The 26,742-nt window shown below is 42.6% G+C and overlaps 1 protein-coding gene across 7 annotated transcripts in view; it reads right to left on the reverse strand.

The window, feature by feature from the left end:
- Nucleotides 1-3,745: 3,745 nt before the first annotated feature.
- The window catches only part of USP46 (ubiquitin specific peptidase 46), a 73,221-nt gene continuing 50,224 nt past the window's right edge, over nt 3,746-26,742 (reverse strand). For 4 of the 7 annotated variants that reach the window (XM_060417117.1, XM_060417119.1, XM_060417118.1 and 1 more), the window contains 3 exons: nt 13,953-14,036; nt 11,632-11,829; nt 3,746-8,253 (listed from right to left, as the gene is read on the reverse strand). In XM_060417117.1, the coding sequence (XP_060273100.1) occupies nt 8,064-8,253; nt 11,632-11,829; nt 13,953-14,036 (472 nt within the window). In that variant the 3' untranslated portion in view covers nt 3,746-8,063. The remainder of the gene's footprint in view (nt 8,254-11,631; nt 11,830-13,952; nt 14,037-26,742) is intronic. The other 3 variants (XM_015096502.4, XM_060417121.1, XM_012179968.5) reach the window with 1 other exon arrangement.

Raw genomic sequence — 26,742 nt, forward strand, 5'->3', positions numbered from 1 at the left:
ACCTGCTTCCTGACCCTCTGCCTTTCGCTACAATGATGGCACCAGTGAATGACAGCCCACACTGGAACCTGGATTTGTGAGTCCAGCTGGGCTTTCTCACATTGCTATTGAATCGAGTCTGAAGTTTTACTATTAGAGATCAAAGTCAGGACGACAGAAAGGGCATCGAGTCCGTAGGTTGTCTGTCAGGGCTGGGGGCACTTGTGGGGCTCACTGGGATCCCCCTTGACCCTGCAGGGCAAAGGCACAGACTGGGACAGACATTGAGGTGACACCTGAGGTCAGAAGCTATACAGCCACGTTAGGAGGTAATCGTCACTATGTTCCTATTTTTTTGTTTGGGGTTTTATTTTTAGCGATCTTTTCTAAGATTTTTTTTTTTCTTGACATAGACCATTTTCAAAGCCTTTATTGAATTTGTTACAATATTGCTTCTGTTCCATGTTTTGTTTTTTTGGCCTCAAGGCATGTGGAGTCTTAGCTCCCTGGCCAAGGATGGAATCTGTACCCCTTGGAAGTCCCTGTAGGTCTCTATCCTTTCCTTCCGCTTTTGTTCTCTTCTCTTGTGGTTTGATGACCATCTGTAGTGTTATTTGGGTTGCTTTTTCTTTTTTGTATATCAGTTGTAGTTTGGGGGTTTGCTGTTTCATGAGGTTTCAATAGAGCAGTCTCTCTGTATATATATAAACATTAGGAGGGTCTCAACATTTTCCCCTCCTCTTACCCCCTGAAATTCACCCCCCACCAACTTATTCTACATTTTGTACCAATTCCATTTGAGGGCAGATTCTGCCGTGAGCTTCTTCTTCTTAATCTTCCCAGGCTCCTCGAGTCTGACACAAAGAGCAGGTCAGTCAGTGAACGTCCAGGAGGAACGTTTCTCTCCATTCTACAATCTTCACCCCTTCTTCTGCTGGAGCCTCCTAAGTCCAAGTTAGCACTGGCAACATACTTAGGCTAATTTATACTTATTTTTTGTTTTCTGGGCTTTGGAGTAACCGAGGTAGGAAAACATGCAGAAACAATTTCTTTTCAAAAAGAGTTTTCAAATTGTTCTATGGGGTTGGTGGGGAGCGAGGAGGAGTCTTTCCTTTACAAAGGTCTTATAACCCATTAAAATATATTCTTGTACCCCTCAGCATGGGAAACAGGCAATTCTCAACTCAAGATGGGCTCTACAGTGAAGAGACTTAGCTTTCTGTGGAAGATATGACAGCTCACTCTCAAATTTTTCTAGTGTTTATTTTCATTTATCTCAGCACAGAATGTTCTCTCAGGCAAGGTCAACTAAGAGACACTCTGAAATACAAATACAGTTGAGTTGGATCATAGAAGGAGGGCTTGGTTAAATATATAGAAATAGTGGTTTCAACTATTCTTCCTGCCAAGTCAAATCTACATCTCAGTTTTCTTCTCCAAGCTCCCTATTAGGAGGTAAGAAAAGATTTCCACCCACAACACAAATGCTTAACCTTCCTGTGCAGTTTCTGTGGAATTCCACACCTCCTTGATACAGCCCACATGCTCACTTGAGGGAGGGAGAAAAAAGTGAAAGACACATCGATGTAACTTATAGGATACCCTCAAGGTTGTTAATAAATACTTTATTATGAATCATCACATGGATAATAAGCACAAAATTAGGGGCCCTTTTTACAAAGTCTAATGTCTTCTCTGACTTTGGACTTTGGTGTCTCAGAACCAGAATGAAGCTTTCTAGCATTTGTTTGTAAGCTCCTAATATGCTTTGTTCAAAAGCACTATTAAAATATAATGGAATCCAAAGCAGGAGCATAGGTTGAAAGGTCAGTAAAATGTCTTGAAAACTCATGCTCGTTTGATTTTGGTGAAGTAAGTTAGGCTCTAATTATTTGGTAGTCACAGGAGATTTTTTAGATAATTTATTCATAAAATCCTGTGAAGATTTTCAATATGCTGGCTCTTTTAACATGAGCATTAACAAGCAAAATGCCCGAGTCCATAACATAATGGATTTATGCGTTGTTTTAAAAATGGGGTCATCCCTACTACGAGGAGCTAAAAGGAAGGTGAAGGCGACACTGAGCACAGATGAGGAGGGAAGTGGGGACTCCAGGAAGGCGACCCAGGGGGAAAAAACGAGCTGGCTGCTTCACCCACAGCATCAGCTGTGGCGGTTCCCGTTTGCACCGGAAGATCCGGGCCGAATACCAAAATGCACCAGGTTGTGAGGGCTTCCGCTGCTCACGTTATTTTCACAATTTAAATTTCTTTTCCACAGAACTTTTTTCCAAGGCGGGACACTAGAAAGGGGATCCTATCTGCTTCACCTTTTTACCTCCCAACTCCTGTCCCCATGGCTAGCACTTACAGGTGCTAAGTGGTGTCTTCATTAAAAATCTCTCCAATCTCTGTGTTGTGCTTAGTTGCTCAGTTGTGTCTGACTCTGTGCAACCCTATGGACTGTAGCCCTCCAGGCTCCTCTATTCATAGGATTCTCTAGGCAAGGATGCTGGAGGATTCTCTAGGCAAGGATGCTGAAATGGGCTGCCATTTCCTCCTCCAGGAGATATTTCTGAGCCAGGGATGCCACCTGGGAAGCCTGGGGGATCTCTAGGACAAGTCTAAGAGTTCTGTACCCAAGATCAAAATCTTCCCTCAGGAGGAAAAATGATTTGGCAAGCCTTTTCATCTTCATGGGGATACAAGACATGGAAATGGAAGGCTTCGTCCTCTGTTCAAGGGGTTTGAAGTCTCAGCGAACAGGAGGGAAATTTGGAGAAAACGGGCAATTCTCAAGCCCCAGAAACTGTACTGTGCTGGTGGCAACAGGGTTATCCCATAAACCTTTTCGGCAGACGGACAAAAGGAAGAAAGAAAAACACTTTTCCTGAGGTCTTCCATTCACACGGCCTTTGTGGAAGAGGGAGGCACTTCCCTACCAAGCCTGTTGCGGCTCAGCCAGCTTCACCTGAGCTGCTCTGGGATGGACGGAACCCGGGAGACTTCAAGGCACACTGCTCTGCTCTTGGTCTATGTGGTTCTATTTCCATCACTGGGCCCAGGAAAATGCATTCAGATGACAATCTCCTGTCCACACAGGGACCCCTTGAAGTAACTGTTGGGGGAAAAAATCCTTAGACATTTTAACAGCAAGCTTGAGTATCAGCCCCGGGGAGCCACATGCTGAGACCACAAGAAATGGGCCCACACTGCCCGCCACCAGGTAGGCCAGTGGTGGGACTGGTGTGCACCCCGATGGGGTCTACGCAGCTCAGACCCTGCCCAGAAGCCTGTGGCTGCTGCCAGTATTGCGGGCAGGGGAAAGCCACACTGACTCTTTCCTAGAAACCAGATGCCCACGAGATCAATGAGCTGGAAGCCACTGCCTTATTTTTAGAATGGATCTTTTATTCCATAACCAATAAAGGGCATTTCCTATGAAACGCCTCAGCTAAGCAATTCATTACGCCTAGTATACCTACCCTAATTCTGTTTTTCACTGATACTCTCAATTTGCTCTTCCCCAGACCCAGGTTTCTGGATTGTGTTGCTTTTTCTCACTCAAAAAAGTGGTGAGTAACCTCAAGAACCCTAACTTTCTGAACTTTGACAATAGTGGCAACTTTACTATGATAACCAGAATATCCTCTACAATGCCTCAAAATCACGCTTGGACTGATTACCTGGACACGAGACTTGCCAATGACTCACATTTTATAAAAAGGATTTAAAATCCATGTGTGTTAACACTACTCAGATATAATTCTCTAGGAAGAGAATTCCTCTTTATTTTTCTGTCAACAACTTTAGAGGCAGGGTATTAAACTGATTGAAGTTTCACAAGATTGACATTATTGCTTAAAGTGCTTGAATTGGTTACATTAAAAAAAAAAAGGTACAGATTATTTTAAATAAAAACTAAAAAAAAAAAAATTTTTTTTTAGCAACAAAGTCAAATGTGCCACGCAAATGCAGTAACTATTTTGGTTACACAGAAATGGAAGCCAGAAATAAATTAATATAATACTGGAAAACAAATTTAATTAGGCAGAAATGTAGGAAATAATTTTCCCTGACCCGTGCCACTTACATGAGTGAATCACACTAGTGCTGATAAATGCCTTGACCATATAATAGCAGACGAGGGCAAAACATTTAGTGCACAATATTTTAATACACATGAACATACAAAGTTGATCAAAATGCAATGTTTATAGATAAAATCCATCTTTGTAATAAAGCTACACTCCAATATCTAAAATAAGCCCTAAAGCTCCAGTTATAACATAGTTCATTGTTAGGCATGCCCATGAAAATTAAGGGTATCCATGAAAATAAATGCATAGGGACCATTTCTGTCATTTTTTTTCCCCATTTCATCTGAAATCCAAAATATACCAAGCTATAAAACCAATATGACTGGCTTCCTAGACAAAGCACCACTCTCCTGTGGTTTTGCTCCTTGGCTCTCTTCAAACCAGCTCACTTTGTGTTTCTTCGGAATGGAAAATGCATCAGAATAACAAGACTGGGCGTCAGCATTCTACCAATATTTACTTTCAAACACATGACATTTTAGCATACTGTGTCATAATCTAGATGTTAAACAAGGAAGTAACCAATAAAGCAGACATTCCTTCTCTTCTGAAAGTGGCAAACACTGTAACTTCTTTTAAAACACCCAGCAGTTAGAAGAAATACAGCAAGCCTGCCCATTCCTGCCAGAAAAACAACACACACAAACGCTGGCCATTTGAGGGACTGTTGCTGAGCTTTTGTGCTATCGCTCACCTCAGAATGGTCTCACACATCCCACAGCATCCCTGCTCCACACAACGAGTGAGGGATGAAAAATAAAGAAGTGTTATGTGCTCTAGTCTTCACACAAAGGGAAATGACTTGGGAGGATGTAGCTGCCTAGTGTTTCTTTCCTTTATTAAAGAAGGGGGACGATGATCCCAGATAGTGCGAAAGTTTAAAAAACTGATGGAGTGTTGGTGGATTTGTGTATTTTTATCTCAATTTTCTTTTTCCTGCACCACACGACCATGTTTTTGTATTATCTTCAATATTTAGGCAAACATTTATTCATGAATACTGAATTTTAACTGACCTTTTCTACTGAAAGGAATTATTTCAGTCAAACCACTGAGAAAAACTTTTTGCTCATCCAAAAAAACCCAAAAGTACTGAATTTATGACTTAGCACTCAGATAATACTTCTATGAGGGGCTTCCCTGGTGGCTCAGCAGTAAAGAATCTGCCTGCCAATGCAGGAGACTCGGGTTCGATCACTGGGTTGGGAAGATCCCTCGGGGAAGGAAACCCACTTCATTATTCTTGCTGGAAAAGTTCCATGGACAGAAAAGCCTGGAAGGCTACACTCCATGGGGTCACAAAGTCGGACATGACTTTGCGACTAAACAACAAATTAGTTCTATAGGCTTCCAACTGAAACTTTTTTCCTAATAAATTAGCTTCAAGAGTCACTTCAAAGGTAATTTTAACAGTGTTTCTCATGTATCACTTCCAACTATATTAGGGATCAGCCATCGTTTTTTTTTTAAAACTTTGCAACCTGCAAATATATGGATTATGTATAGTATAAACAGCTCCCTGTATCAGTCACCTTCAATTGCGAAGCATCTCTTCTTAAAAACAGGACGAAAACTTACCTTCCAGGTAAGTGATTACTGCATAAGTCTTGTGGAGGGAAAAAAGACAAAATATTTATAAATATGAATTCGCCTCTAAACAAGGCAAGGTATATTTTCATCACTTGTATAAAACAATAACGAGAAGATCACCCTGTTTTTGTCTTCTCCAGTGAAACGTAAAACATTTCACTTCAAGCATGAACAGATGAAGGGTGGCATGCTTATGGAAGTTGTGAGCAATAAACAGTTCAAGATACTTCAAAGATAAAGAAATCCAGTTTTCATCTAGATAAAGTGCTATGCTCTTAATTGTTGCAAAATGGCCAGTAACATTTTCAATTTCAATTTTAGTTCACATTATGCCAAAGTTTGCGTGTTCCTTCGCTGATGTATTAGGTAACAAAGTAACAGGTTCACAGTATATTATAGTGTATGGAAGTCAGCGGTCTTCCCACAGGAAGCTGAGATCTACAACTTAAAAGATTTGTAGGAAACCAAAAACCTGCTCAACAGCAAAACAGCATATCGAACCTTTTAATAAAAGGCATCGATACTCAAATGATTTAATAAATACACATACAACAAAAGTGAAAAAAAAAAGTAAAACTATGGTGAGATGAGGTTCTTCCAAAAAACTCCGTCTTGTCAAACATCCTGGGAGCCTGAGCCAAAGAAATGCTGCCCCTTTGTTCATCCCACCACCTGCTCACTGACACTTCCTCTGACCCACCTGCATCCCCAGCTAACTCCAATATCTCCTCCGGAGAAGGTTCCATGGTAGCCCTGGGCTTGCCAGGACCTGAAATGCTGAAATATGAACTGTTGTACAGTGTGGCTGATGGGAGGACAGGTGCAGCACCTTTGTTCTTCCTGGGAAAGGACGGTGTTGGTGCTGCCTGGCTAAGCAGAGCTGGGCGGGTGGCAGTCCCCGTGGTGTCTCAGCCCTACCACCTCTGACCGCGGAACACCAGCGGGGTTGGAAAGATACCCTGGAAAGCTTAGCAGCGCCGGATGAAGGAGAGATACAACTCACAGGACAGAAGAAGAGCATCACTAAAAACAAAGAGCACAGAGCTATTTTCCTGAAACTTCGTTTTGGTAGAAAGAGAAGAAAAGCAACTTTCCACTGTGCACAAAAGCTTCCTCCTCTCGGCTTTGCCTGCCCTGAGCTCCACGTCTCCTCAGCCCCTGGCTTGTAACGGCCGGGTGGGCACAGCCCTGGGCATCCTCGAACAGCTTCTCTTCACCCTGTTCCACCCGGAAGATGAATTCAGTTTCGAGGTTACTCAATTTTAAAACATTTTCACTCGAACAAACTTAAAGCTATAGTTGCAGCTCTAAAAGGTAAGCATCTACCCCATTCTTCTGTCCTTCTGTCAGAAAAGAGGCAGAGAAGCTAAAAATGGGGAGCAATATTTCCAGGGACAAGTTAAAGGAATGCATTGAAAGGAGACCCCGGAAGCCATTTAGGAAGATTAGCAAAGACCCCAAATAGACTGTCGATGTCTGTAAGAAATGGCATTCTAATTCAGCCAGACAGTGGCATAGTATGTACCTGAAACTAAAATTAGCAAATGTTATTCATCTAATCCTTACTACAATCTGATTGCAGTTAACTCTACCTCAGACTAACATAAAACCACGAGTAGTGCTGCTTGTAGAAAAATGAAGGGGGAAGAGAGTCACGCAGCCAGACCACCGAGACTTGGAGTGATGCCGTTCACCGGTGGTCCACTGGAGAGGAGGGACGTCTGCAGAGAGACCAGGTCCGAGTGCATTTTCCCTCACTCGAGTTAGTTCCACAGTCCTGTAAGTTATTCTCTTGACTGATAGAATAAAATATATCCAGATTCTGAATTTTTCGATATATCTGATGTCAGGCCATAGAATTCTTCAATAGCTTGGGCGTCTATTTTCTGCAAGAAAGAGAAGTGAAACAACACAGTGGTCTAACATGATTACTGGGAGAAGGAAAGAAAGGCTAAGGGGATGCACAAGAAAACGGAAGAAACACCATCATAAACTTGGGAACTTTCAACAGCAAACGGGTAACTCCACAGACTTGACCGAGAGAACATGACGACTCACACTGCAAATCCCTGGGAGCGAATGCCACCCTTTCCACTATTAGCAACCACAGGTGTGCACTCTTTGAAGAAGACAGGACTTCTGTCTTTCAAACGGTAAACTGTGGGAGCTCTTGGGAATAAGCAGAATTCATTCAGGTCATCGAAGCTTATTCCTTTTAGTGCTACCTTAAGTGGGCTCAAATAAACCATGTCTTTTAGGATGGCAAGGAGGTCCCATGTCTGCAATCAGTTAACAAAAACACAGTATTGATGAGTCCCTGATCTTACCCCTTCTCCCCTTCCAGAGAGGCTGGGGAGCAGCAGAATGTAGTTCTGAGAGAAATGTAAACTGTTTTCAAGTCAGATGACGGGAATACAGGTCTATTTTAGAAAATGTCCATATGCACACATCCCAAAACACTGTCTCCACCCCAGCTCCCTCGGATATAATCATCTGTTTACCAACCTCTACAATGTCGTCGTCAAACAACAGCCAGAAGCCATGACTTTTCACAATAGTAATATAATGCCCACGATTAGGACCACTGGAAAAGAACAAACAGAAGAATGTTACTCAGTTAACATTTACTTCTTTATAAAACTCTATGTAGCTCTTTATATGCAATGACTTTTTTTGGGGAAAAAAAAACCAACTATCACTAGGACAGAGAACTTGGAATAAGTCATGTCCATGTCCACTTGTCTTTGGCCACAACTCACAGAGAGACACCTGGGTGCTGACACTGTGCTGGGCACAAGGGAAGATGAATGAAGCCTCTGTTTCAAAGGATTCACGATCCACTGGGGAAAACAGACATTCAAATTCAACAAATATCAACATATAATTATTGTACACCCACTATGCTCCACTAGGTCCATTCAGGCAGTTAGGCAAAAAAAAAAAAAAAAAAGCAGTGAATGGGGGCTTCCCTGGTGGTCCAGTGACTCTGTGCTCCCAGTGCAGAGGGCCTGGGTTTGATTCCTGGTCAGGGAACCAGATCCCATGTGCCAAAGCACAGTTCACAGGACATCCAGCATGGTGCAACTAAGACCACGTGGTGCAGCCAAATAAATAAATAAATATTAAGACTGGGAGAAAAGCCTCTTCTCTTCGACTTACACAAACAAAAAAAAGCAGTGAATGAAAAAAAGTCCTGCCTTTCCTGAGGTTGAGGGTTGGAGTGGTAATAAACTAAAATACAAATATATTTCAAGGGGTGATACATGCTGAAGAATATAGCAGTGCAACGGGGTGGTGAGTGATAGAGGGAAGGCGCTATGGTGATGATATGAGATGTGAGCAGAAGGAACTTCCCTGAAGGGGAGGAGTGTGTGTGGGTGTGTTGTGGGTGTGTGTGTCTGTGTGTGTGTGAGAGAGAGGGAGGGAGGGAGAGGCAAGCCATGAGACCACGTGATGGAAGTTTCAGGAATGGAGAAGAGCAAGTGCAAGGCCTAGGGGATGGGTGGGGGTGGGAACAGTGTGATCAGGGAACAGCTCGAAGAGCCAAGTGAGCTGCAGTGGACGAGGCTTAGGAATGGGCCACTGTGGTTAAGATTACGGACTTCACTGTGAGTGAGCCAGGAAGACACTCGGGAACTTTGAGGAGTGATGTGATCTGATTCAAGTTTTAGAAAGATATTAAACCAAAATGTGTAATAACAAGTAGGAAAACAAAAAGGTACATTATGACACACTGCAGAGAAAAGTAGACCGGACAACCAAACAGCTTCTCCTATGAAGCCAGGTTTGCACAACTGACGGAGTTTTTAACTCTAACTCTGAAGTTTTGTTTTCTCAATGCATCAAAGTTGGAAAGCTGAACCTGCCTTAGTCTGCTTTTTCTTTGCTATACTGCACAGCATGCGGGATGTTAGTTCCCCAGTCAGGGATCAAACCCACATCCTGTGCATTCAAAGTGCAGGGTCTTAACCACTGGACCACCAGGGAAGTCCCTTTAGTTTGCTTTCTTTAAATAAAAGCTACCCCAGAGGATTGTTCACACCTTTCTCCAGCCACTCTCTCCCCTCCCTCTGAGCTCCAGCACATGGGCCACCTCTGTTTTCACACACATCAGCGTTCTCAGCTGGGGCCTCTGTGTCTGCTGCAGCTCTGCCTGAAAGTGTCCTCACTCATGTCTGCATTCTTGCCTCTTTTTATTCCTTGGGCGGGCTTCAGCTCAAATGTCATCTCAGGAGATAAACCTTTGCTGACCACCTTCCCTGAAGGGGCACCTCCCACTGCTCTCTGTCATCGCCCTCTTCCTTACTCATGTGTGTGCATAGTCGCTCAGTCACGTCTGACTGTGTGTGACCCCACAGACTGCAGCCTGCCAGGCTCCTCTGTCCATGGGGATTCTCTAGGCAAGAATATTGTGGTGGGTTGCCATTTCCTAGTATATACAGAATCGGACATGACTTATTGACTAAACCACCAGGAACATAGAATATACATAGCATATACATAATATATGGGATTCCCTGGTAGCTCAGCTGGTAAAGAATCCACCTGCAATGCAAGAGACCCTGGTTCAGTTCCGGGGTCAGAAAGATACCCTGGAGAAGGGATAGGCTACCCACTCCAGAATTCTTGGGCTTCCCTGGTGGCTCAGACGGTAAAGAATCTGTCTGCAATGAGGGAGACCTGGGTTTGATCCCTGGGTTGGGAGGATCCCCTGGAGGAGGGCATAGTTAAATCAAAGAAAACTGTTAAAGAACCCTTATGAATAAATAAACAGAAAATAGATGTGTGTGCACGTATGCTCAGTCACTCAGTCGTGTCCACCTCTTTGGGATTCCATGGACTGTAGCCCACCAGGCTCCTCTGCCCATGGGATTCTCCAGGCAAGAATACTGGAGTGGGTTGCCACGCCCTCCTCCAGGGGATCTTCCCAACCCTTAGGCTCTTTAAAATAATTAGCAGTTAGAAGTATTCTTCAGGGGCAAATAGAAAGGTGGCTTGTAACTGACCAACAAATACAACTTTCTGAGAACTAAGACAATAATCTGTGACTATGGCTCTGCATGGGACAAAACAAGGGTTGCCTCAGGTAGTTACAGCTCCTGACACCAGCCACCCAGTCGAGGAAAGGAAATCACTCCATCCCTCCCCGTGGAACCACGCATCCTCTTGGTAATGGTCTGTTTACTACCACTCCATCCAGGTGGATGGAGAGGAAAAGACACCTGCTCTGGGACAGGCCCCAGTCTGAAGCCTACAAGGGCGACAGCAATGTCGATCCCAGGGTATGGGACACAGATCCATCCCAGCTGAGCAAATAATAGCAACAGGTGAATTTTCAGTAGAGTTTTCATGACTTACACCAAATTATACAATAAAAAATATTTCCTCAAAAGACTTACAGCAAAAACACTTTGCTTCTCCATATCAAGGGCATTTCTCTCCACTCTCTTTTTTTTTTGGATTATGTAATTATAGAATACAGGGGAAAGGCTTAAAACTGCCTGAAGAACACTTAAGGATACATTTTAATTATTCAAATGCCAAAAAAGTATTAAATTCCATCCACTGCTTCCAGTCTTTATTTAGGTATCTTAAAACACTTTAGTGATCATACTAAATGAGTAACCTGGTTTTTCAAAAATTAAAATCACAGCACAAACATTTACTTTTCCATGTGATTTCAAATTCTTTGTATCTAATGGAGATTTATTATTTCCCTTATGAGAGAACATTTAAATTATTATTATGCGTTAATTTCCTTTATTTTTAAATTTATTATTTTACTTTATATACATAAGTTTAGAGACTCATTTTGAGGTGATAAACTGGAGCTTAGAGGAAATTCCCCAAAACGCCATCACCACGGAGTCTCACATCCCCGGCCCCGCCCCTGAAAGATGTGGCAGAGTCCACGTGGCCCAAGGACAGTGCCTCCCTCCACGCGCTCCCTGCCTGCCCTCACCTGCCACAGTGCACCACCACTGCGACCAGGTCATACATGCGGTCCAGGTTGACTGCATCACTGGAGGTGTTGAAGAGCCGGAGTTCTAGCGGGAAGACCACTCGGTAAGAGAGCTTGGTGTACCTATGGAGCTGCTCCATGTACTTGAACCGCTTGAGGTGCAGGGCCAAAATCATGGGCAGCTTCTTGACTCTCATCCTAAAATAAACCATGCAACAGAAAATCAGTGGCATCCAATGCCTGTGAGTGGGACCAATTATACCACAGCCTGCACGAATGGAGAGCAGGAGGGGTCCAACAAACCTCAAACCAGCAAACAGCCAATCCACGTGCCAGAGTAAAAGGATGCTCGCTTGCACAGACTCGGCTAACTGGAGCCTAGTAAGCAGAGAAGAGTGCAGTGGGGCTAGGATGTGGGGGTGGGATCATCTGTTTGGTCAAAGGAGACACCCCAGAACTTATGTACCAATAAATATATGATGCACAATTGCTCTACGTCACTGCCCTCTGCCTCCCAGGAAGAATGATATTTGGATAATCCCTCAACTCTGAGATAACGGAGAGGAGGGGGACAGTTTTTGAGAAAGCAGGCTGGGGAAAGGGCAAGCAGAGGGTGGATTCCGTACATACAGGTTCTGAGAACCGACAAACAGGCATGCCTCAGATATCCACTGCCAACTGGTTACCATCAGATAACCAGGCATGCTGGGCCCATTCTCCCTCCTTACTCCTGGGCAAGTCATTTCCCTTTTCTGGCTCTCAGGTTCCTCGCTTATAAATTCAGAGATTGATTGGCTTAGGGCTATATTTCTCAAAAAAGGCTCGTGAGAGCACGGGAGATGTTAATGGATGCGGGGTTTCTGAGGTCAAGTCAGGATGCTGCTCTCCCTTCTGTTCCTAAGTTCCTCCTTGCACATCCACATACCTAAGGCTTTGAGAAATCCTGCAGAAAAGGATTTTCTTTTGTTCGACGCAGCAGTTCCGCAACTTACACAAACATGAAAAGCTCTTTTTTCAACTAGATGACCATTAACATTCTTCAGTAAGAAGTCGCAAAGACAACAGTTTATGGAGATAACTCTGATAGAATAGAGGACTTTCTGGTTACCTTCGAGGACACCTTCTTTGAAGGTCCTGAATTATTGTAAATGCTGTTTTGACTTGTGCATATTTTCCATGAATTATTGTTTGTAAAGGACAAATTTAATAGAATATTATTTAGAAATCTATTGAAAAAAAAAATCCTGTGCATAAAAGTAAGCAAAACCACACCATCAGCAGAAACGTAAGATTTATGGGGATCCCTATTATTTTTTAGGAACACAGCATTTTCATGTATAAAACTTCCAGGGTTGAATAGAATATGCTTTCATGCTCCACTGGAAGACCCAGGATGGCCTTAGGCAGACTTAGTTTAGATTATATGGATGGGGACAGAGATAAGCTCCCCAACCACTAATGAATGTTAACTCCCATCTGCCACCACAATGACTAACCTTTCTCCAGTTCTGAGGCACCAAAGAAAGATGTGCATGTCTGGGGATGAAGGGCTGAGAGACTGGTCAGAGAAACTCGTTCAACTTCAGCTCTAGACCCCTCACAGTTTTAGATGGTAGGAATGGGCATCTGTGGGTTATCCTGAATATGCCACAAACCATGGACAGGGTAAACTTAACTCACGGTAAAGCCTCACAGGATAGTAAAAATGTCAAGATTTTTGGCTTCTGGGGACAGAACATAGGGAAGGACAATTATTTCACATTGTTTAAGACCTGTAACTGGCCAGTGCTGTAAAAAGACGCACAACCTTGGGTCTTGTATCAACTCTGAATATGATAACTTTCTTTTTACCCATCCATAGACTGATGTTATTGATTTCCTCATGCTTCCTTATTAAATGATTAGTATTACTTGCCTCTTCTATCTTCTAAAGAAGAAGTTCCAACATTAGGCAATACTAACAGTATTACTGGGTGACCACTATGTGTTATGTACTATGCTAAGTCATTTTTATGATTCACCTTTAATCCCAAGAGGACAGTGATCACACTTGCTCACCACTTGTTTACCCAGCATGAGTATCTGGCACACTGAATAAATGAATGAACAAACAAACAGATGAACACATGATCAGATGAATGGGCAACTTCCCCAGGTAGGCATTCTTATCGTATTCTACCAGTGAAGAAGGTAATTGACTTCTCCAAAGCTACTTGGTTACGAGCCCTAGGAACTGGGATTCAAAAATCAGATCTGTCAGGCTCCACAGTCTGGTCCCTTCTGCGGACAGGACGCCACCCCCGGGCTAAACCCTTACGTACCTTTTCTGGGCCTCTTGTTTGCTGCAGCATGTTTCACAATAATACTTCTGTTCACTACACAGTGTTTCTGTGTTGCTGAAATCTCTGCAAAGAGAAATATTTTCAACTTAACAGAAGTCCAAAATGCATTCAGCTTACCAGGTCCTAAACTCTCTATTACCTGTAGGGTAATTTTTAAGTGAATGTGGGTAAAGAAGTAATGAGAAAAGATTCTGCTTGGGAGCAAGTGCTATGATGATTAGAGCATGTTCACTGGGCTGGGTTATGATTTCACCATGAAAGATTTTCAAGTAAGCTTTATTTAATGGGACACAGATAGATCTAAATTAGGGTTTCCAACTGATTCAGGAAAAACAAAAAAAAAGAAACTCAAGGTTTTTAAGAAACAGTACCTGAAAACTGGAGATGAAAATTATAATAGAAAAATACTAACTATAGTAAAAGCCAACCATTACAGTGAAAGTCAAATCCAAAAAACCATCATACAAAATGCTAGGAGACATTACTACATGGTTAATGAAAAACGATCTGTCTTAGGTGGTCTACATTTTCAAAGAGCACGAAAGATAATAAAATTTAAATGGTATTCAATGGCCCTTATATTGAACTCAGAAAATCTTAAATTATCAGGAGATGACTACCAACCCCCTGCTCCCCTCCTGCCCACATGCTGGACGATAAGAACTCCCAACCACCTCCTCCTGAGAACAAACGCCATTGGGATGCTATGTCAGTATTCACCTTATCGTAAGATCTTACTGTGCTACTGACAGCTTTCATTTTTTAAAATGTCACGGCTTTTCATTCTTCTCTGGCCATCAAGATTCTACTCAGCATTCCTGGGGTACTGCCTCAAAGGCTGAATAGAATATCCAGAATATTGTAACACCCTGGAGTCTTGAAAAAGGCCGTGACGTTTCCTTATTCACAGGGAGTGTCCTAGCACTAGATCGACCAGCTTTTACCAAACAGAAAAAATTATTTACATGGTGTTACTAACTCAACCACTTAAATAGAGCTTATCAAGAGAATACATAGATTATTCATTCATTAGATTCCCCAGTGGCTATCAACCATACCCTGGATTGGGTGCTGGGGATCCACAGAGAATGCCTGCCCTCACAGTACACAGGTTACCAGAAACACACACAATGAGCCATTTACAACACTCAGTGTTCGGTGCAGGTGAAACATACATCATTTCATACTACTGACTCCCCTACCTAAAGCTCTTGGATAGTTTCTTGGTGAATTCAGGAATAAAATCCAAATTTCTTTTTTAACTTCTTAAAAAATTTATTTGACTGTGCTGGCTCTTAAGTTGCAGCATGTGGGATCTAGTTCCCAGGCCAGGGATCAAACCTGCTCCCCTGCATTGGGGGTGCCGAGTCTCAGCCACTGGACCGCCAAGGAAGTCCCTAAAATCCACATTTCTTGCTATGCCAACAGACTGACTGCTCTTCTGACCCATCTCCGGCCTTCCCACCTCCTTCACACTGCTCCAGTCCCACCGGCTGGCCTTCTCTGCAGCTCCAGGGTGCCTTGCTCTCCCTGCTCCAGTCCCACCGGCTGGCCTCTGCAGCTCCAGGGAGCCTTGCTCTCCCTGCTCCAGGGCATTTGCTAGTGCCATTTTTCTCTGCACTAACAGCTTTTTCCAGATGCTTCCACCGCTGGCCCTGCTCATTGTTCAGAGCTCAGATTCTACGTCACCTCTTTGAAAAAGACTTCCCCAGTCACTCTCTCCAAACCCATCCAGCCCCTACTCTGTTGCTGTCTTGTTTTCCTCTGAGCACTTATCACTATCTGAAACATCCTCTTAGTTGCTGGATGACGGGTATGGGCAGTGACCGTGTCTGTCTCACTCACTGCCAGAGTCCCAGCACTGAGGATGGGCCTGACACACAACAGCACTCAACGATGTGTGCTGGCTGAACAAAGGGAAACGCATGTATACAAAGTCCCCAGCAAAGTACAGAGGATGGAGATATGAACTTGAACTGGGGCAATTCAGGATGTTTCCTCAAGGGGTGATATCTGAGTCAGATTCTCAAAACGGAAAAGTGAACCAAGGGATTAAGAGTCCAGGATTCCAGACAGAGTGAAGGCCATGACCGAGAGGCATGAACACAAGGTACAGAGCACGCTTCTTAGAAGCTGTGTGGACCCTGTGACTCTCTAACTTGTCTCCGTGGGCTTGACAGCATCAGATGGTGCTTTATGGACCATTTATGGCAGTACTCTGGAGGAAGGACTGGAGGGGGTCAAAAAGCAAAAACACAGTTTAGAAGGCAAGTATACGCAACCCTCAGACTCCAAGTACCTGGTACCTGATACAGATTCAAACTCAGCTGAATGAATACTGCTCAGCTCTTCATGGAGTAACTGTTGTGAAATCTCTTCTTGGTCTGCACAAGATTTACTGGGGTAGAACAGAGCAACCAAGAAGGGGCAGTGAGTCTGGGTGAGGGTGGAGAGTCATAGTTTTGGAATGTCTACCACAGACAAACCTCTCCTCTGTCCTACTAAAGAATCAGAGTAAGTAAGGCAACAACACTGTAAATAAGGTACACTCCAATAAAAGTTAATTAAAAAAAGAAGACCTCAGGCAAGTACAACAAATAAGAAATTAAACACTTTCTACTCAAATTTCTCAATTAAAAAAAAAAGTTTTTGTAGATCCACAAAGGTAAAAACATAGCAGAAGTTGGTACTTAAAGACCCGATTCACCATCCTGCCCAGCCCTAGATGACTGGAAGCTTGTTGCCACAGGAGAGGCAGGACAAAGCCTTCAGAGCATCTGTGAGTCAAGAACTGGAAAATGCGGCTAAGTTAGAGAGACGGAGTGGCCCCAGCAGGAAACTGAGGCACAGCGGATCTGTCAAAAAATGCTGTACAGTTGTTGGAATAAAAGAGGGCAACAAATGTTGAGGAAACTCCTCAATGAGGAAATCAAAGAGGAGAGGCTGCTGCTGCTGCTAAGTCGCTTTAGTCGTATCCAACTCTGTGCGACCCCACAGATGGCAGCCCACCAGGCTCCTCCGTCCCTGGGATTCTCCAGGCAAGAACACTGGAGTGGGTTGCCATTTCCTTCTCCAATACATGAAAGTGAAAAGTGAAAGTGAAGTTGTTCAGTCGTGTCCAACTCTAAGCAACCCCATGAACAAGAGGAGAAGAGAAAGGTCTTTTAGACACTCGGGATAAATTACATCAAAGCACAGAGGAGAGATTATTGGGAAAGCACAAAACTCTGTATTTCTTGAAAAAGAGTCAAAGAAACACTTTTTAAAAATATACTTTGGGAGCAAGTCTAATATGAAACATATACCTTCATAAGGACTATAAAGCCTAATGGAAATGCACACAGGAAAACTTGAAAAAAATGGAGAATGACTATGTTTCCAGCTGAGATGGCTACAGGTTGTAAGAATAGCTATTATGACCAAGGTAATGTCTATGTTTGAGAGAAAACATTTTTTATTTAAATCTTAACCTTTCACTCAACACATTAGCTCAAAAATTGATTTTAAAAAATTCTCAGGGGCAGTCCTAAGATGGCGGAGGAATAGGACGGGAGACCACTTTCTCACCCACAAATTCATCAAAAGAACATTTGAAAGCCGAGCAAATTCCATAAAACAACTCCTGAATGCTGGCAGAGGACATCAGGCACCCAGAAAGGCAGCCCATTGTCTTCAAAAGGAGGTAGGACAAAATACAAAAGATAAAAAGACAAAAGAGGTAGGGACGGAGACCCCTTCTGAGAAGAGAGTCTTAAAAAAGAGAAGTTTCCAAACACCAGGAAACACTCTCTCTGGCGGGTCTATGGTGAGCCTTGGAATCTCAGAGGGCAAAATAACCAGGAGGAAAAATAAATAAAAAATTAAAACCCACAGATTACGTGCCTGACAGCAAGTGGAGGAGGAGGAGGAGCCCAGACACTCGCATTGCCCACTAGCAAGCAGGGGCTGGACAGGGAGGTGCGGGCTGCACTGCTTAGGGTAAGGACCTCGCCTGAATGCCCTGAGGGCAATCTGAGGGAACTAGCTTGAGACAGCAACCCAGACTGGAATAGCTATCGGTGGCTCAGTCGGTAAAGCGTCTGTCTACAATATGGGAGACCTGAGTTTGATCCCTGAATTGGGAAGATCCCCTGGAGAAGGAAATGGCAATCTACTCCAGGACTATTGCCTGGAAAATCCCATGGACAGAGGAGCCTGGTAGGCTACAGTCCATGGGGTCAGAAAGAGTCGGACACGACTGAGCAACTTCACTTTCACTTTCAAGACACCGCCAGCCTTGCTCATAGAACAAAGGACTGAGCAGAGCTAGCCGGCTGAGGACCGGCCCATCCCCCACCGGAGGCAGGCAGGCGAGGGCAGCCAGAGCTGGAAGGGGGCAATACTGGCCCCAGAGAGGCATCCTATACCAAACTGCAAGCTGACGTCATTGCTAACCAAGACTTCTTGGGATTCTGGATGGTCAACATCCTCTGGGAGAGTTGCAGACAGAGATCAGCTCCCCAGAAGAGACACACGGCACACCTGAGAAGGCATGCCTGTTGTACACCCAGAAAACCGAGTGGCTGGGGCGGGGGAGGCGATAAGTCACAGCCTTCAACTGGGACCAACTGCGCTCACCAAGCACCTGGTCACCTGAGCTGCTCAGACCTGGAAGGGCACAAAACGCAGGCCCAACCAAGTCTGCACCTTTGTGGAGTACCTGAGAACCTGAACCTGAGGGGCTTAGACCTGGGGACTGCATGAAACCCAGGGCCTGCATCAGACAGTTCCCGGCAGAGCAACCTAGAGCCTGAGTAGTATAGACTGGGAAAGCACACATGCCGTGAGCAGAGGCAAACTCAGTGTGACTAAATCACTGTGAGCACATGCCACTGATATTTGTTTGCAGGGTTCCTCCCTCCCCACAGCACGACTGAACAAGTGAGCCTAAAAAAAGTGACCTCCACCACCCGCCTTGTGTCAGGGCAGAAATTAGACACTGAAGAGACCAGCAAACAGAAGAAGCTGAAATAAACAGAGGGAACCACTCTGGAAGTGACAGGCGCAATAGATTAAAACCCTGTACTTAGCAGCAACTCCATAGGAAGGGGCCTGTAGACCTTGAGAAGTACAAGCTGGACCAAGGAACTATCTGAAAATGAACTGACCCCACACTATCTGCAATAGTTCCAGAGAAAGTCCTAGATATATTTTTACTATAATCATTTTTTAAATTAAAAAAATTTTTTTTAATTTTAAGTCCCCTATTATTTCTTAAATTTTCATTTTTATAACCTACTATTACCTTGCCAAAAAAAAAAGACCCTATTTTTAAAGCAAACTTCATATATATATATTTTATAATTTTTGTGACCTTTTTTTTTAATATTCTATTTTTGAGAATCTAACCTCTACTCTAGATTTTTAATCTTTGCTTTTTGGTATTTGTTATCAATTTTGTATCTTCAAGAACCCAATCTTCAGTACCCATTTTAACTTGGGTGCGAGATTACTGGCTTGACTGCTCTCTCCCCCTTTGGACTCTCCTTTTTCTCCACCAGGTCGCCTCTATCTCCTCCCTCCCCCTTTTCTTCTTTACCCAACTCTGTGAATCTCTTTGTGTGTTCTGGGCTGTGGAGAACACTTAGGGAACTGATTACTGGCTGGATCTCTCTCTCTCTCTCCTTTTGATTCCCCCTTTTATCCCCCTGGCCACTTCTGTCTCCTTCCTCCCTCTTCTCTATGTAACTTCGTGAACATCTCTGAGTGGCCCAGACTGTGGGGCACACATAGGGAAGTGATTACTGGCTAGCTTGCTCTCTCCCCTTTTGATTCACCCCCTTCTCCTCCTGGTCACCTCTATCTCCCTCCTCCCTCTTCTCTTCTCCATGTAACTCTGTGTACCTCTCCAGGTGTCCCTCACTGTGGAGAAAACTTTTCATCATTAACCTAGAGGTTTTATCATCGGTACTGTATAGATGGAGAAGTCTTGAGGCTACTGTAAGAATAAGACTGAAAACCAGAGGCAGGAGGCTTAAGTCCAAATCCTGAGAACACCAGAGAACTCCTGAATCTAGGAAACATTAATCGATAGGAGCTCATCAAACGCTTCTATACCTACACTGAAACCAAGCACCACCCAAGAGCCAACAAGTTCCAGAGCAAGACATACCACGCAAATTCTCCAGCAACACAGGAACACAACCATGAGCTTCAATATACAGGCTGCCCAAAGTCACACCAAACCCACTGACATCTCAAAACTCATTACTGGATACTTCATTGCACTCTAGAGAGAAGAAATCCAGTTCCACCCACCAGCTTCCCTAACCAGGAAACCTTGACAAGCCACCCATCCAACCTCACCCACAGCAAGGAACTCTACAATAAAGGGGAACCACAAACTGCCAGAATACAGAAAGGCCACCCCAAACACAGCAATATAAACAGAATGAAAAGGCAGAGAAATACCCAGCAGGTAAAGGAATAGGATATATGCCCACCAAACCAAACAAAAGAGGAAGAGATAGAGAATTTACCTGATAAAGAATTCCAAATGATGATAGTGAAAATGATCCAAAACCTTGAAAACAAACTGGAGTTACAGATAAATAGCCTGGAGACAAGGATTGAGAAGATGCAAGAAAGAACTTCCCTGGTGGTTCGGTAAAGCATCTGTCTGCCTACAATGTGGGAGACCTGGGTTCAATCCCTGGGTCGGGAAGATCTTCTGGAAAAGGGAATGGCAACCCACTCCAGTATTCTTGCCCCACCCCCACCAAAAGCAGCTCAAAGAAGTATTTTGGGCTTCCCTGATAGCTCAGTTGGTAAAGAATCTGCCTGCAATGCAGGAGACCCTGGTTCGATTCCTGGGTCAGGAAGATCCGCTGGAGAAGGGAAACGCTACCCACACCAGTATTCTGGCCTCAAGAATTCCATGGACAGTCCATGAGGTCTCAAAGAGTCGGACACGACTGAGCCACTTTCACTTTCAAACTAACAATTGGCCCCATAATAATCATAGAGATAATAATCATAGAAGAAATAAAAAAGAGTCAACACATAATGAATAATCCAATAACTGAGATCAAAAACACTCTGGAGGGAACCAACAGTAGAATAATGGAGGCAGAAGATAGGATAAGTGAGGTAGAAGATAGAATGGTAGATATAAGTGAATCAGAGAGGAAAAAAGAAAAAAGAATTAAAAGAAATGAGGACAACCTCAGAGACCTCTGGGACAATGTTAAATGCCCCAACATTCAAACCATAGGAGTCCCAGAAGAAGAAGAAAAAAAGAAAGACCATGAGAAAATACTTGAGGAGGTAATAGTTGAAAACTTCCCTAAAATGGGGAAGGAAATAATCACCAAAGTCCAAGAAACCCAGAGTCCCAAACAGGATAAACCCAAGGTGAAACACCCCAAGACACATATTAATCAAATGAACAAAGATCAAACACAAAGAACAAATATTAAAAGCAGCAAGGGAAAAACAACAAATAACACACAAAGGGATTCCCATAAGGATAACAGCTGATTTTTCAATAGAAACTCTTCAGGCCAGAAGGGAATGGCAGGACATACTTAAAGTGATGAAAGAAAATAACCTACAGCCCAGATTACTGTACCCAGCAAGGAAATATGAAGGAGAAATCAAAAGCTTTACAGACAAGGAAAAGCTGAGGGAATTCAGCATCACCAAACCAGCTCTCCAACAAATGCTAAAGGATCTTCTCTAGACAGGAAACACAGAAAGGGAGTATAAATTCGAACCCAAAGCAATAAAGTAAATGGCAACTGGATCAAACTTATCAATAATTACCTTAAATGTAAATGGGCTGAATGCCCCAACCAAAAGACAAAGACTGGCTGAATGGATACAAAACAAGATCCCTATATATGTTGTCTACAAGAGACCCACCTTGAAACAAGGGACACATACAGACTGAAAGTGAAGGGCTGGGAAAAGATATTCCATGCAAATAGAGACCAAAAGAAAGCAGGAGTAGCAATACTCATATTAGATAAAATAGACTTTAAAACAAAGGCTGTGAAAAGAGACAAAGATGGACACTACATAATGATCAAAGGATCAATCCAAGAAGAAGATATAACAATTATAAATATATATGCACCCAACATAGGAGCACCACAATATGTGAGACAAATGCTAATAAGTATGAAAGGGGAAATTAACAATAACACAATAATAGGGGGAGACTTTAATACCCCACTCACATCTATGGATATATCAACTGAATAGAAAATTAACAAGGAAACACAAACTTTAAATGATACAATAGACCAATTAGACCTAATTGATACCTATAGGACATTTCACTCCAAAACAATGAATTTCACCTTTTTCTCAAGCGCACACGGAAACTTCTCCAGGAAGGACACATCCTGGGCCATAAATCTAGCCTTGGTAAATTTAAAAAAATTGAAATCATTTCAAGCATCTTTTCTGACCACAATGAAGTAAGATTAGATGTCAATTACAGGAGAAAAACTATTAAAAATTCCAACATATGGAGGCTGAACAACATGCTGCTGAATAACCAACAAATCACAGAAGAAATCAAAAAAGAAATCACAATATGCATAGAAATGAATGAAAATGAAAACATAACAACCCAAAACCTATGGGATACTGTAAAAGCAGTGCTAAGGGGAAGGTTCATAGCAATACAGGATTACCTCAAGAAACAAGAAAAAAGTCAAATAAATAACCTAACTACACCTAAAGCAACTAGAAAAGGGAGAAATGAAGAACCCCAGGGTTAGTAGAAGGAAAGAAATCTTAAAAATTAGGGCAGAAATGAATGCAAAAAAGCAAGAGACCATAGCAAAATTCAACAAAGCCAGAAGCTGGTTCTTTGACAAGGTAAGTAAAATTGACAAACCATTAGCCAGACTCATTAAGAAACAAAGGGAGAAAAATCAAATCAACAAAATTAGAAGTGAAAATGGAGAGATCACAACAGACAACACAGAAATACAAAGGATCATAAGAGACTACTATTAGCAACTATATGCAAATAAAATGGACAACTTGGAAGAAATGGACAAATTCTTAGAAAAGTACAACTTTTCAAAACGGAACCAGGAAGAAATAGAAAATCTTAACAGACCCATCACAAGCAGGGAAATTGAAACGGTAATCAGAAATCTTCCAACAAACAAAAGCCCAGGACCCGATGGCTTCACATCTGAATTCTACCAAAAATTCAGAGAAGAGCTAACACCTATCCTATTCAAACTCTTCCAGAAAATTGCAGAGGAAGGTAAACTTCCAAACTCATTCTATGAGGCCACCATCACCCTAACACCAAAACCTGACAAACATGCCACAAAAAAAGAAAACTACAGGTCAGTATCACTGATGAACATAGATGCAAAAATCCTTAACAAAATTCTAGCAAACAGAATCCAACAACATAATAAAAAGATCATACATCATGACCAAGTGGGCTTTATCCCAGGGATGCAAGAATTCTTTAATAACTACAAATCAATCAATGTAATACATCACATTAACAAATTGAAAAATAAAAGCCATATGATTATCTCAATAGATGCAGAGAAAGCCTTTGACAAAAATCAACATCCATTTATGATAAAAACCCTCCAGGAAGCAGGAATAGAAGGAACATACCTCAACATAATAAAAGCTATATATGACAAACCCACAGCAAACATTATCCTCAATGGTGAAAAATTGAAAGCATTTCTCCTAAAGTCAGGAACAAGACAAGGGTGCCCACTTTCACCACTACTATTCAACATAGTTTTGGAAGTTTTGGCCACAGCAATCAGAGCAGAGAAAGAAATAAAAGGGATCCAAATTGGAAAAGAAGAAGTAAAACTCTCACTGTTTGCAGATGACATGATCCTCTACATAGAAAACCCTAAAGATTTCACCAGAAAATTACTAGAGCTAATCAATGAATATAGTAAAGTTGCAGGATATAAAATCAACACACAGAAATCCCTTGCATTCCTATATTCTAACAATGAGAAAACAGAAAGAGAAATTAAGGAAACAATTCCATTCACCATTGCAACAAAAAGAATAAAATACTTAGGAATATATCTACCTAAAGAAACCAAAGACCTATATATAGAAAACTATAAAACACTGATGAAAGAAATCAGAGGACACAAATAGATGGAGAAATATACTGTGTTCAGGGATCAGAAGAATCAATATAGTGAAAATGAGTATACTACCCAAAGCAATCTACAGATTCAATGCTATCCCTATCAAGCTACCAACGGTATTTTTCACAGAGCTAGAACAAATAATTTCACAATTTGTATGGAAATACAAAAAAACCTTGACTAGCCTAAGCAATCTTGAGAAAGAAGAATGGAACTAGAGGAATCAACCTGCCTGACTTCAGGCTCTACTACAAAGCCACAGTCATCAAGAGAATATGGTACTGGCACAAAGACAGAAATATAGATCAACGGAACAAAATAGAAAGCCCAGAGATAAATCCACACACCTATGGACACCTTATCTTTGACAAAGGAGGCAAGAATATACAATGGATTAAAGACAATCTCTTTAACAAGTGGTGCTGGGAAAACTGGTCAACCACTTGTAAAAGAATGAAACTAGAACACTTTCTAACACCATACACAAAAATAAACTCAAAATGGATTAAAGATCTAAACATAAGACCAGAAACTATTAAACTCCTATAGGAAAACAGGCAAAACACTCTCCAACATAAACCACAGCAGGATCCTCTATGACCCACCTCCCAGAATATTGGAAATAAAAGCAAAAATAAACAAATGGGACCTAATTGAAATGAAAAGCCTGTGCACAACAAGGAAACTATAAGCAAGCTGAAAAGACAGGCTTCAGAATGGAAGAAAATAATAGCAAATGAAGCAATGGACAAAAAATTAATCTCAAAAATATTCAAGCAACTCCTGCAGCTCAAGTCCAGAAAAATAAGCGACCCAATCAAAAATGGGCAAAAGAACTAAATAGACATTTCTCCAAAGAAGACATAAAGATGGCTAACAAACACATGAAAAGATGCTCAACATCACTCATTATCAGAGAAATGCAAATCAAAACCACAATGAGGTACCATTCACGCCAGTCAGAATGGCTGCTATCCAAAAATCTGCAAGCAATAAATGCTGGAGAGGGTGTGGAGAAAAGGGAACCCTCTTACACTGTTGGTGGGAATGCAAACTAGTACAACCACTATGGAGAACAGTGTGGAGATTCCTTAAAAACTGGAAATAGAACTGCCATACGACCCAGCAATCCCACTGCTGGGCATACACACTGAGGAAACCAGAATCGAAAGAGACACATGTACCCCAATGTTCATCACAACACTCTTTATAATAGCCAGGACATGAAAGCAACCTAGATGTCCATCAGCAGACGAATGGATAAGAAAGCTGTGGTACATATACACAATAGAATATTACTCAGCCATTAAAAAGAATACATTTGAATCAGTTCTAATGAGGTGGATGAAACTGGAGCCGATTATACAGAGTGAAGTAAGCCAGAAAGAAAAACACCAATATAGTATACTAATACATATGGAATTTAGAAAGATGGTAATGATAACCCTGTATGTGAGACACAGATGTATAGAATGGACTTTTGGACTCTGTGGGAGAGGGAGAGGGTGGGATGATTTGGGAGAATGGCATTGAAGCGAAATTATCATATGTGAAATGAATCGCCAGTCCAGGTTTGATGCATGATACAGGCTGCTCGGGGCTGGTACACTGGGACGACCCAGGGGGATGGGATGGGGAGGGAGGTGGGAGAGGGGTTCAGGATGGGGAACACATGTACAGCCATGGCAGATCCATGTCAATGTATGGCAAAACCAGTACAATGTTATCAAGTAAAAAAAAAAAAAAATTCTCAAGCTAAGGAGGTCTCTCAATAATTTCATGTTATGATGCACATTTAAAAAATAGTGGCAAAAGAAAAACAAAAACAAAACAAACAACAACAACAAAAATAGTGCCACATAGAAAGGAGCTGGCGTACACTGACACAGCTGCTTTGCCAGCAGCCCCAGGCTCTGCCTGGTAGTTGAGGGCATCTACACACACCTGTAACCCATCTTCCATGGCATATAAGCTAGGAAGCTTTGTTCTAGAATCTACAGCAGTGGTTCACTCGGCTGCTCATCAGAATCACCAGGGGAGCTTTCAAAACAATCTCAGTCCCCCATCACTCTGTCCCAAGCCAAGTTACATGAGAATGTCTCCAAGAACCAGAGGCACCATTGTTCTTAAAACTCCCTAGGTGGTTCCAATATGTTTGGTGGGCTGAGAGCCACTGTCCCCAGTGCTTTGCAAATACGAACATGTATGGGAGTCACCTAGAAATCTTGTCCAAGTGCAGGCACGGACTCGTGCACTCATTCTTGAAGGAGACCAGAGATTCTGCCCTACTAATGACCCAGGTAATGTCAACGGCAATGGCCCACAGACCACTATCGAGTAGCAAAGATCTAGGGCAGCAGTTCTCAAACTCTGGCGGTATCAAAACCATCTGGAAAATTAAGGAATAGTAGATGCCCAGGCTCACAGAAGTTAAATATCACCTGCCGCTGCTGCTGCTAAGTCGCTTCAGTCGTGTCCGACTCTGTGCGACCCCATAGACGGCAGCCCACCAGGCTCCCCCGTCCCTGGGATTCTCCAGGTGAGAACACTGGAGTGGGTTGCCATTTCCTTCTCCAATGCATGAAAGTGAAAAGTGAAAGTAAAGTCGCTCAGTCGTGCCCAAC

This window comes from Ovis aries, chromosome 6, assembly GCF_016772045.2.
Source record: "Ovis aries strain OAR_USU_Benz2616 breed Rambouillet chromosome 6, ARS-UI_Ramb_v3.0, whole genome shotgun sequence".
NCBI lineage: Eukaryota > Metazoa > Chordata > Mammalia > Artiodactyla > Bovidae > Ovis > Ovis aries.